This window comes from Salvia hispanica, chromosome 4, assembly GCF_029641045.1.
Source record: "Salvia hispanica isolate PSC_SH4W2 chromosome 4, Shi_PSC_v1, whole genome shotgun sequence".
NCBI lineage: Eukaryota > Viridiplantae > Streptophyta > Magnoliopsida > Lamiales > Lamiaceae > Salvia > Salvia hispanica.
The window spans coordinates 9,615,483-9,627,440 of record NC_142695.1 but is presented as its reverse complement, the minus strand read 5'-3'; the positions used below and the strand labels follow the sequence as shown (position 1 = coordinate 9,627,440).

The 11,958-nt window shown below is 36.0% G+C and overlaps 2 protein-coding genes across 2 annotated transcripts; one reads left to right on the top strand and one right to left on the bottom strand.

Moving 5' to 3' along the window:
• Window positions 1–226: 226 nt before the first annotated feature.
• Window positions 227–6,859, bottom strand: LOC125194614 (uncharacterized). Its single transcript, XM_089057255.1, has 11 exons — window positions 6,117–6,859; window positions 4,900–5,164; window positions 4,650–4,752; window positions 3,806–4,514; window positions 3,200–3,623; window positions 2,932–3,113; window positions 1,986–2,139; window positions 1,582–1,815; window positions 1,152–1,502; window positions 940–1,041; window positions 227–640 (listed from the first exon to the last, which is right to left on the bottom strand). The coding sequence occupies exons 1-11, from the start codon at window positions 6,623–6,625 to the stop codon at window positions 425–427; spliced, it is 3,249 nt and encodes a 1,082-aa protein (XP_088913381.1). The 5' UTR covers window positions 6,626–6,859; the 3' UTR covers window positions 227–424.
• Window positions 6,860–8,369: 1,510 nt separating this feature from the next.
• Window positions 8,370–11,782, top strand: DMC1 (DNA repair (Rad51) family protein). Its single transcript, XM_089057352.1, has 14 exons — window positions 8,370–8,468; window positions 8,554–8,636; window positions 9,419–9,510; window positions 9,591–9,662; window positions 9,742–9,780; window positions 9,879–9,936; window positions 10,015–10,060; window positions 10,186–10,231; window positions 10,449–10,510; window positions 10,623–10,689; window positions 10,778–10,870; window positions 10,942–11,010; window positions 11,092–11,170; window positions 11,287–11,782. The coding sequence occupies exons 1-14, from the start codon at window positions 8,455–8,457 to the stop codon at window positions 11,478–11,480; spliced, it is 1,014 nt and encodes a 337-aa protein (XP_088913478.1). The 5' UTR covers window positions 8,370–8,454; the 3' UTR covers window positions 11,481–11,782.
• The last annotated feature ends 176 nt before the right edge of the window (window positions 11,783–11,958 follow it).

The following is an 11,958-nucleotide window of genomic DNA, read 5'->3' as shown; positions in this document are numbered from 1 at the left end:
TAAATCATACTAAAGTCACTACGCAATGTCAAATTTCAGAATATAACTAAAGAATAAACCCTAAAAAACAAGTGCAACCAGAATATTTTATATCTTAAGTACTCAAAATTCAAAATTTCATAGAGAAGTTACATTAATCATAATGTGATTTTGATAAGTATTTCAGAATATAACTAAAGAATAAACCCTAAAAAACAAGTGCAACCAGAATATTTTATATCTTAAGTACTCAAAATTCAAAATTTCATAGAGAAGTTACATTAATCATAATGTGATTTTGATAAGTATACAACTAATTATGTATGGAATCAAGTTTCAAAAATCCTAGTTCCGTGTAATTCAGCTAAATGTTGTTAGTCCCGCAATATCAAAGAACTACAAAATTCTTGAAATCTAAGCGAACAGATCTCCCACAAAAGAACTATTATTCGTCTGAGCTCTTCGAGCAAGTAGCTGAACTCATTTGCGTAAGCAACGCATCGTAGATTTTCTTTGCTGATGGGCGATCAGCAGGGTTCTTTTCTGTACACTGATGGAAGAGTTTACAGAGAAATCTGAGGGTTTCAGGCTCCGTCTCAAGCTCCTCTATGGATTGAGCCAATGCCTCCAGCTCGTCTGTCATTTTGGGTCGCTCTCCCTCCTGCATAGATAAAGGAGTTTGTTTAATCCCATCCCCTGATGTACTCGAGCAACTAAGCCAAATATCTAGCAGCACTAAGTTCTATTACAGTAAAACTTGAAAGATCAAACTCAAAATCAGAAAATGGTCCAGTTTTGTTAACATATAAAGATAATAATAACACAACAGTGATATCACATTCCAAAGCAATGCCCTTCCATTTAGGATGAAAAGCCTTCCAGGCATATTTCTATGTTCTAAATCTCATAGTTAATTGTGAATTGCATATAAGGGGGAGGGGGTGAAATGAAAAGGCATACCTGCAGAAGATTATGAATTTCGGTGTCTGGCACTCCAAAATAAGGGAATTGTAATGTCAATAATTCCAGAAGCAGACAGCCAAACGACCAAATATCCGCTTCCTGTGCAAATAAACACACTTTGTCAAAAACAACACAACAAAAGAATCTGCTGAAACTAGGTGTTGCTCGATAACAAACAAACTCAGTCAACTTCTGACTACTACGCTTACCAATCCATAAATGCTTTGTGTATGCATTGCATCATACACCTCGGGAGCCATCCACCTAGGAGTCCCTACACAAATATTGGGAGGAGGTATCCCCAAGTGTGCGATGCAGCAAGTATGCAGGTAAGAGTTAAGAGGGATTGCCCGATCAAAATCGCATATCTTCACTGTAGGCGTTCCGTCCTGCTGCTTTTTGTCAAGGTCAATCAAAATGTTTTCACTCTTTATGTCACGATGGATGATGTTTTTGTCGTGTATTTCTGTCAATGCAAACGCTACATCTCTTGCAATAGATAGTGCCACGTCTAAAGCAACATACTTCTCGCCATCACTCGAGAGTTTTTCCACATAGCTCTGTCAAGTTGAAACACAATTGCAGATTAGACACCAATAATATACGAAGCAAACAAGTCCGGACAGAACTTTAATTTACCTTTAAGGAGCCTCCTTTTATGTTCTCCATCAATATAGCAGATTGTAATGTACGACCACCGCAGTTTCCATCAGACGCCATGGACCAGCTGGATGATATCTGATGACCATAGATTTCTACAATGCATGAATGCTTTAAGACGCTCAGCATTCGGACTTCCCCTAAACAGGATAGCTCAAAGTTCCGCACTTCATTTGCAGAAGCCCCACCCTCACATATATCAATCGTCCTTACCTGCATATTGGCATGACAAGGCTTTCAAACAGGACACATACACCATGCAAATGTAGTAACAGATGGATGACAAGGCTACTTTAAATGTCAAAATTTAATGACAGCTAACAGAAGTGTTTTCACAAGTTATTTCAAGCACAAGTAGATATAGGAACAAATGTGAACCATACCTTTACTGCAGCCTCCAATGATCCAATATTACAGCACATTAGGGAGGTGTGCGCCAGTTTCTCTATTTCATCACACATAGATAGAGAAGGGAATGGACAGTTAGAATTGAAATCTTGGTCAACCACAGCATTGACCCGACTCAAGGGTATATACCTAAAACAGGAAAAAAAAACCCATATCCAAATGTTAGAAACTATACTTAAGAACAGTTGACGTTTGCCCTGAAATCATGTTCAAGGCTCTGAGATACACAGAGGTTTAAAATATCAGGCAAAAAATCATAGCAATTCATTCAAGCTTCGCTCAATTAGTACCAACTACCGAGTAGAACTTAATTTTCTATAAACATTCAAGACTCATGGACCTATTCAAGCTTAATCAACCCTAGCTTTTTAAATATTGATAATTTTATTTAATAACTAATGTATTTACTACTATTATTTTCAAATAAAAGATTAATTAGATCAACAATATGAATATGATTATCACTAATTAGAGCATATAATATAAATCTAATATCAAATCAATAGCCTATGCATTTTAGAACTCACTATGAGCCGCATGATGATACGAATCGCACATTGGTTCCAGGTGAATGTGTGCAATGCAATATAAGGGAGATAGTCCTTTACCTTTGATCAAATACATAAGCATATAAGCTAAGAAGCGCTAACATAATCCTATATATGATCAAAGGTAAAAGGTTGACGCTCACTTATATGACATTGCACCCTTTCATGTAGAACCAAGGTGGTATTCATATCACTTGAGCTAACAAGCCAAGTAGTGGACAATCTTAGCTTGACAGCGTTATCAGGGCTTTCTTAACAAGCTTTTCTCAAACGAGTTTATAGTAGATTGACTCGGTTGCAATCATACATTCCCATCCAATGCTAAACCAATAAAGTAAATGATAACAGATGGTGGCTCAAAGAGAATGCTAACCTGCAAAAATATTCAGGGTCACATTCTTCCCTGATGTCAAGAGGATGGCATGCATCAACTATCATGCGGACCAATGACTCTCCTTTCTTGATAATGACTACATTCCAGGCATGCGGCGAAAAGTCCAAGTAACCCCTCACTAGTTCACAAGGGATTCGAGGCTCCATGCGATCACATAAATACTACAGTGAAGAAACAAATTTCAGGTTGTATGAGTTAAAGCACTGATCCACGATAAAAAAGATAAGCAACTAACTAAAAGGTGTACCTTCATCAGCAAGGCTCTATGCCTGCAAACACCAAACTGCAGACCACCAATAGGAACTATAATGGAACCACGTCCTTCCTTTATTGAGTGAAGAGATTTCTCACAGATATCAAGGAAAACAGATTCTTCTACACTGTCCATCCTTTGCTTGTTGGCTTTATTAGTGTCAAAAATCATCCCAGCTGCACAAGTACACACAAATGGTTTACCATGGTTTGCACCGGAAGCAGATTTACGTGCCCTTTGGACAATAGCGCTTTTATCACTTCCGCCAAAATGATCTGATACAAAAAGAGCAAGCAGTGATGCAGTCTGAAAAGTATCAGATGCTAAATCTCTTTGCTCGTTTATAGTTATATTTCTAAATCGACAAACCCAGGCTTGAGCACGCAAAAGAACGGCATCTAATTCTTCATCCCTTTCCCTGATAAGAAACACAAACAATCAAATTGTGTATGGCATGGCACCAATCAAGTATGTATATTTTATAAGACCATAGGATAATTAAGTCAACAAATTGACCACATGACAGGAGCCTACTTAGTTCAAAATAAAGCACCTTATTCAGTATATCTTGAACAGAATATCACATAAGAAAGCACTTACCGGTCAAGAAGAATCACTTCTCGTGAGTTAACATGAGTACTTTTCTCATAACTTGGCAGTGGCATAAATGGCCGACCTCGCCCAGCATCATAAAAGCCATCAGGTAGACGATCTCCAGCCGCACAAAATGATGTTTTACTGTATTGGCATGACAAATAATAGGGGTCACTGGTTGGTTTTCTGTGTTTGGGGGGCTTGGGATTATCGAGATCGTTATCCGAATGCCTTTTGTACTTCAGTGCACAATTAGATGTTTCAGAAGATGAAACTTCATCATGCACCTCCACAGCATCAGAAACAGAACCCAAAACTGCACTAGACTGAGAGCTGACAGAATCAGTTGCCAAACATGAGCAGCCATCCATAGACCTTCCATCTGTTGTGAGCTTATTCATTCCATTGGATGTTGACCCATGTGTATCCCCTGCAGGAAATATATCTTTCTGATCCATCTCTGCATCCTCAACAGTAGATAAACCTTCTGACGGGGTAGCATCACTATGCTCAACCACTCTGCAAGTGATGCATTTTTCCAAAGTGCATCGGCTTGTAACATCTCCCTTCCACTTCCTGCAGTTATTCAATCGCTCCTGACGAGCTTTTGTTTTCAAATTATATCGGCGTTTCCATCCTTTACTCTTTCGGGCAGATAAACTTCGATGATTAGGAGAGAATCCACTCAAATGAATGGATTGCACTTCAGTAGAGCCTGCATCATGCCAACATAGTGAACATTACTAGGGCTAAAATCACACCAAAACACATGCATGTTGTGTATGTATTTGTGCATGTGTGACAGTGTGTGAGAGAGAATAAGAATGGCCTATTTACAAGGACATATCACCTTCATACACATCCATTGCAGCAGATTCATCTAGATCCCCGTTATTTCCCTCCAAATTGCAACATATCCATGACGGTACCCAACAATCACCAAGTTGATTATGCTTCAACATTTATACCAAATAAACAAACATTAAATCAGGTTTACATGACAAAGTAACATAACAACCAAAAAGGAAATGTATAATGATATATATATATGCAAGTGGCCAGTCAAGTTCTATAAGTTGGTATTACCATTGTTTGCATACCTGAAGATTCAGAGATTGAAGATTATGCATTGATTCAAGTTCTAAACACTCTATGGAAGTTAACCGGTTACTTGATAAGTCCAGGCTCTCCAGACTTTGAAGATGGGAAAATCCCAAAGGCAGCTCAACCAATTTATTGTTCGTCACTTTCAAAGACACCAATGAGTTCAACAAAGTAATCTCAACTGGTAAATTCCTCATTTTGTTAAATGAAAGATCCAAGTCCTCTAAATTACTGAGGCAGCCTATTTCTGGAGGTAGATATCTGTAAGAAAAAAAGACAATTGTAAAAGTTTAACTTAGTCCAATTATATCACCCAATACAGACTCTATTTCAGTATTTGCATTCTACTTCAATGACTACTAGTTCATTTCAAGGAACTAACCAGAACCATATTTTCAAATAAAAATTACATAAAAGTCAAGATTATTGATAATGTTTCTCAGATGGCACAGAAACATGACAGGTACAGCAATATTCAGAGAAAAAAAAAAGTAGTTCCAAGTGTATATAGCCCAACTATTCCATACACAATTGTGTGCTTCAGAGTGTCTCAGTAAAGTCTCACACGAAACTACATTTTCTAATCAATGCTGCTAGAAACATTTAAATTGCACTTATTTTCGCAGTCTATAAATTATCATAGAGTAGATGAAATCATGAAATTGATTTCACAGATACATCCATGCTATGTGGAACATCAAATGGAAGTGTTCACAAAAAAAGTCAGGGATCATTAAAAGAAATGCAAGGCAAGGAGACGAAGAAATAAGATATAGGTAAAGCAACAATACCCTAAATACAAATGTTTTTACTGAAAAACAATCGAGTTTGATGACATATATAAGGTTGCTAGCTCGTCAGAATTTGATGAATCCACATATAGGTGGCAACAACATGTGAAGAACAAAAGATGTAGATGTAGATGTAGATGTAGATTAAGAGTTGAGCATATCTAGAAGGTTTATCATGAATGGTTTTTTAAGATATATATTCCTTAAATAAGTTGCAGACCATATAGTACAATCAGAATATCAGGACATTCTTCTACCAAAGAAGAACACACAAACATGCACCCTATTTTGAAGTATGATTAACACAGCCGCCTATCTTCTACAAGAGAATTCCGCTTTAGAGCGATATCATACTAAAACAGAACACAGGTATGTGATAAAATAACAGCTGCAAAAGCATAAATATTCGATATTATTTCTACCTTATGGAGAAGTAACGAACCGAGAGCCTCTTCAAACGCTCGAGCCCAGTAATCTCACGCAAAAGGGGGAAAGCAGAAGGCCTTGGGGGCACTCTACTGAGCTCTAGCTCTTTCAAATTCTCTAGTTTACTCAACTCCAACCCACTAACTCCCGGCTCCGTTACCTTCACTTGCAAGCATTCAAGCTCAACCAGATTCCTAAACTCCCCCGGAAACAAGTTCAAGTCATTCGCGAAAAACTTGATAGTTTTTAAACCCTTAAGCCTCCCAACATCTTTCGGAATCAAATTCAACTCATTCTTGTAGATAAAAACCTCCTCCACTGTGCTATCGTCGCCACTAACAAGCGGAAAATCGAGAACTTTTCCAGATATATCAATTACGGAGTTGAAATTCGAAGCTTTTGCGTCAGAATTTTCCACCGAGGCTTTCAACTTCCCTGTTCTCTCCTTATTTTCTTGATTCTTGGCGCTGGAAGGATCGATTTTCTCCAATTCCTCAATCTGCATTGCTTATTGCTCAGCCAGCCTTATTGGGACTTCTTCTGCAGAGAATTAGATGAAGAAATAATCAAATTGGACATGGAAAGGGACAGGGAAATGCCAATATTGACGGAGTTGAGATGGCTCAGTAGATTACGAATGTAATTGCACAAGGGGGATAGAATTGTTTGTGAATTTGTTGATGATTGCGCAGAGAAACCCTAGATTATAATATGATCGTTGGAAGCTGGGGTTATCATTTATCAATATTCAACAGTGAATTTATAAAAGGGGAAAACATTCCTTCTGAAAAAGATACACTCATTTTTCTATTTTGAAGAGGTTTTTTATATTTTTTCTATACAAAAAAATAAATATGATAATTATTTTTTATTTATCTTTTTTCCATAAAATTCATTATTTTCTAAAAATATGTATTTATCTATTTACAAAGGTAAATTGCGAACATATTATGTTTATTTATTTATTTTTCTAAAATTCATTGTTTTCTAAAAATATGTATTTATATTTTTAGAAAAGTATTGAAAATATTCAAGCAGCAACTTTGCAATTTTCAAATTACACAAGTACATTAATTAAAATTAATTAAATACTATATTAATAATTAATATTATTAAAATGAATTTAATAAATAATAATTCATATTTTTAGTAATATGGTTATGATCAGTACTGTCGTCATAGTTACCATCGTCATAGTGATACTTACTGTAGTTGTTAATTTTTGTGGATGAACGATTTTTTGCCTATCCTATGTTGATTTCTGATTTTGATTTGGCTATCCTTTATAAATTGTTTGTTCAATTCAAATTCACTGCAACACCCCGTCTTAATCCTTAGTCCACGCCCTATGCATTGTCAGCTGACTGTGCACACATTTTTGCATAGTCCGGCCTATCCTCCGTCACATTGCAGGGGTAAGGACGGATAGTCCGGACCATGCACACATTTTTATTTTTATTTTTATTTTTTTTTTTTTGCTTCTATATATATCACCAGTTTTTTTACTTCATTCCACACCTTTCACTTCACTCTCTTCCTCATTTCAATTTCTCTTTAAATTCAATAATGACTTCAGACGATTTTCATATTATTACGAGTATAATATGGCAATATGGTATAACTATTCAGTATAATAAAAATAAAAAGTATGTCGAAATATAAATGTCTATATTACGAGTCTTATAGTAAGCTCAAGAATGAGTTCAAACTTTACAAGAAAATTAAGTTAGCGTATTTTTCAAAACTGAGCAAGTGATATTCACACAAAGGATGAAATATTGAAGGAGGGCTTTTACACTATCAACACTGCGTCAATAATCTCAATTAAATTGAAAGTTTTTAGCCATACAAAAAATATGATTCCGCCACTGCATCCCGATTTATCACACTATACTTCTACAACATTTTCTTCTTTAACTTTAATAATATAATTGTGCACCTTTTAACTTAATCGGTAACTGTAAGGATCAAATGGAATTTGATTGTATTTATTAGGCGATCAATAGTATTGTGATTTGTGAGTATTTATCAGGCGATCAAATTCGTGAATTATTATAATAAAAAAAGCAGTTTATTTAATTTGATTTTTCTATACAAAATAATGATGCATGTAAGTGAATAAGTGAGGAAGTACATGTATAATTTATACATCCAAATTGCAGCTAAGCGGATCCCAAACAAAACATAAAACAAAATTATAAATTCGTCGGTTCCGCCAGTTATATACTAGTTCATCACACACTTCGCGCATTTGAAAATATCACTCTTATTACGTTGGTTCCGCATTTTGATTCTCTCTGATAAAGCTCTTCCTGTTCATCTCTCAAAACAAAGATGCTAGCATTCAAGTATGATCGCTTTGCAGTTTACATTTTAGTTTTTATCTTTGTAGCTATCATTTAATTGTTTCCGCTTTTGAAATTTGAACACCAGAGCTGAAGAGCAGAGCCAGTTGCAGATCGTGGAAAGGGAAGAGATCGAAGATGAAGAAGACCTGTTCGAAGCGATTGATAAACGTAAATCATGTTCATGTTCATCTCGTTTACATGTCATTAACATTTTGATTGTTCTAGATGGATCAGTTTTAAGCGATGCTGTTGCTTCATTTTACGTGATTATTTCAAATTTCGGTTCATTGCATTTACATTCTGATTACATAATTTTCTCGTTTAGGTACTGTGTTCGCTAGATTTGAAATTATACTCGTATGAATTCATTTGAGTTCAGTAGTTTTTGTAGTATATTTGCTGTCAAATGTGGTACAAGTTACCTTCGGAAATTCAAATCGGTTTAAATTTTTTTCGTGTACCTTTCTGCTGCTCTATTTGTTAATGTACATGATTCTGATCGTGTTCCTGTTTCATGTTCGTCAAGTGTGTTATTGATAATTTTTTGTGGAGCACAACTGCACAGAGCTTCACGAGTTTTTCTGTTTTTTGATGGTCATGCGCTAATAATTTTCGGATGTTTTTTATATTGGTGATAGATTAGCACAATTAATGAAGTTTCATCAATCTCCAGAGAAATATTCATTGTGAATGCTTGATTATGCTGATATATGCGTTCCTCTCTCTCAGAATTTTTCTGTACTCCATATTCTAAGCACTTAGCACTCTCAGTATTATTAATTGTAGATTGCTCACAACTTGTTATGGTATACTTTCTAAAAATATGTTAAGAAATGCTTCAATGTGAGCTGGTAGTTGTATCTGAAACCTTCAGTAGATGTAGTTGAGTTTCCTGACAAGCTTGATACCTTGATATAGTTATCTAGAGCTATTCTACTTTCCATTTGCAGTGACAGCTCATGGAATCAATGCTGGAGATGTGAAGAAGCTGCAGGATGCTGGGATCCACACATGCAATGGCTTGATGATGCACACTAAGAAGGTGAATATTTAAATCACCTTACAGTTTAGTTGTGAGTATAATTTTGCAGGCTTCTGAACTCTAGTTTCTCTAATGACCAGAATTTGACTGGAATCAAAGGACTTTCTGAGGCTAAAGTTGATAAGATCTGTGAAGCTGTCGAGAAGATAGTGGTTAGTAATAATTTTCTTTTGTTATGGTTACTAATAGTTATATGAAGCTGTGGCGTATACTGATGTCTGGCATCTACAGAACTTTGGTTATATGACTGGCAGTGATGCATTGCTGAAAGTGAGTTTCTAGTTCCTCTGTGCTTCAGCTTTTACTAGTAATACGCAGACTCTCATTGTTGCACAGAGACTTATATCAAGTTATTGTTGGCTATGCAGAGAAAATCAGTAGTTCGCATCACTACTGGAAGCCAAGCTCTTGATGAACTGTTAGGAGGTAATAATGAATCTTCTGTGTGATTTTCATTTGAATTCATCTGCACAATATGCTGAACATAGATCATTTGTGCTGAAGGTGGGATAGAAACTTCTGCAATAACAGAAGCTTTTGGGGAATTCAGGTGAATACTATTTTCTGCTAACTTGATCAAAACACTTGATAAAAGTTAACTCAAGCTTTTAATTTATTAGTTTCATGATGCTACTGAACTTGTATTCTGATATCCGTAACCAACATTTGATTCAGATCTGGAAAGACACAGCTTGCCCATACTCTCTGTGTCTCTACTCAGGTGATGAGCTAAGCAAAAGAAGTCTAGACAAAAGTTGTTATTTACTTATCTCTTTAATGCAGTGACATTTGCATATACTTTATGTAGGAAACTGATATCTAAATTGCTCTTCACAAATGTATTCTAAACCTAATTCTTTAGCTGTTTTATCAATTATTGCTTTGCTTCAAATTCGCAATGCTGAAGCTTCTGGGGGACCTTTTTTTTTGTTTTGCAGCTTCCTACTAATATGAAAGGAGGGAATGGAAAGGTTGCTTACATTGATACTGAGGGGACATTGTATCCTATCTACTGATTGTTCAGTTTCACATATTATATGACTTTTTTAAAGTCATTAGGTTACAAAGTTTTCTGGATGTTCTTTGGTTTTCCTTGAATCGAGAAATTGCAGCCGTCCAGATCGAATAATACCCATTGCTGAAAGATTTGGGATGGATGCTGGAGCTGTACTTGACAATGTAAATCCAATTTCTTCACTAATTCACTAATACCTTATCATTCGCACTCTGGCATCTGATTATATATATTGTTTTGGAAATCTGAAAGATCATATACGCTCGTGCCTATACATATGAGCATCAGTACAACCTGCTTCTCGGTCTAGCAGCAAAAATGGCAGAAGAGCCTTTCAGACTGTTGGTAAGCTATATTTAGCATTCTTTTTGTACATAAAATTACAGGGAACTCATGTGAATGAAGTTTGGTTTCAGATTGTTGATTCAGTCATAGCTCTATTCCGGGTGGACTTCACTGGACGAGGCGAACTTGCAGACCGACAGGTCTGGACCACTATCAAAAGATTTTTATTAGTTCAGAACCTCATATTCTGCAGTTTTGTGACTTCGTGTTAAAATTTTCAGCAAAAGTTGGCTCAGATGCTCTCAAGGCTTATCAAGATTGCTGAGGAATTCAATGTTGCTGTCTACATGACCAACCAGGGTAAATCAAATCTGCATTTATCAACTAGCATTAAACCAATCAATGCCTTGAATAAAAAAAGACAAGTGTTAATAGTTTTCTTCGACTCAAATCCTAATCAAAATTATAATTTGCAGTTATTGCTGATCCTGGAGGAGGTGTGTTCATATCAGATCCGAAGAAGCCAGCAGGTGGCCATGTTTTGGCTCATGCAGCCACCATAAGGTTGATGTTCAGGAAGGGCAAAGGCGAGCAACGCGTCTGCAAGGTGTTTGATGCCCCGAATCTTCCTGAGACCGAAGCAATATCCTTTCTCTGCTTCTACATTTAATAAATTTCCATCTCTAATCTCATATATATGAATTCCGATTTAGAACAACGTGAGTTTTCTTAACAGAAACAAGTATTCCAGATAACTCCAGGTGGAATTGCGGATGCCAAGGATTAAGGCAAATACCGTATCTTTATGCTTTATTGATATCTGATTAGTTTCTATACTATGAAACATAAATGCTTTATTCAAACTTAATCTGCTTTTGGTTCAGCTTCAACGATTATGATCTTCATTGTAACTATTTCAACTATTGTTAAATGTTTCTAGCAATTTCTCTTTGCTCTTATATTTCTGGCAAATTGAGATGGCTTATAGCCACCACAGCAGGTTCAACGTGTTTAAAATCCTTGTTAGATTATATGATTAATAGGGGTATCTATTTTGTATGATAGATTAGATTGATAATGTATTTTGAAGGACAAGACGATCAAACAACTTAAAAATCGTAGTCTAAGAAGCTGCAGGACAGAAATCC

Excerpts from the sequence above, each read along its gene's own strand:
- LOC125194614 (XM_089057255.1), bottom strand. The coding sequence starts at position 6,625 with ATGCAGATTGAGGAATTGGAGAAAATCGATCCTTCCAGCGCCAAGAAT. Across the intron at positions 4,515-4,649 it reads TGCAATGGATGTGTATGAAG|GCTCTACTGAAGTGCAATCC; the intron begins GTGATATGTCCT and ends GGCATGATGCAG. Across the intron at positions 1,042-1,151 it reads CACAAAGCATTTATGGATTG|GAAGCGGATATTTGGTCGTT; the intron begins GTAAGCGTAGTA and ends TTATTTGCACAG.
- DMC1 (XM_089057352.1), top strand. Across the intron at positions 9,663-9,741 it reads AAGCTGTCGAGAAGATAGTG|AACTTTGGTTATATGACTGG; the intron begins GTTAGTAATAAT and ends TGGCATCTACAG. Across the intron at positions 10,511-10,622 it reads ATTGATACTGAGGGGACATT|CCGTCCAGATCGAATAATAC; the intron begins GTATCCTATCTA and ends GAGAAATTGCAG.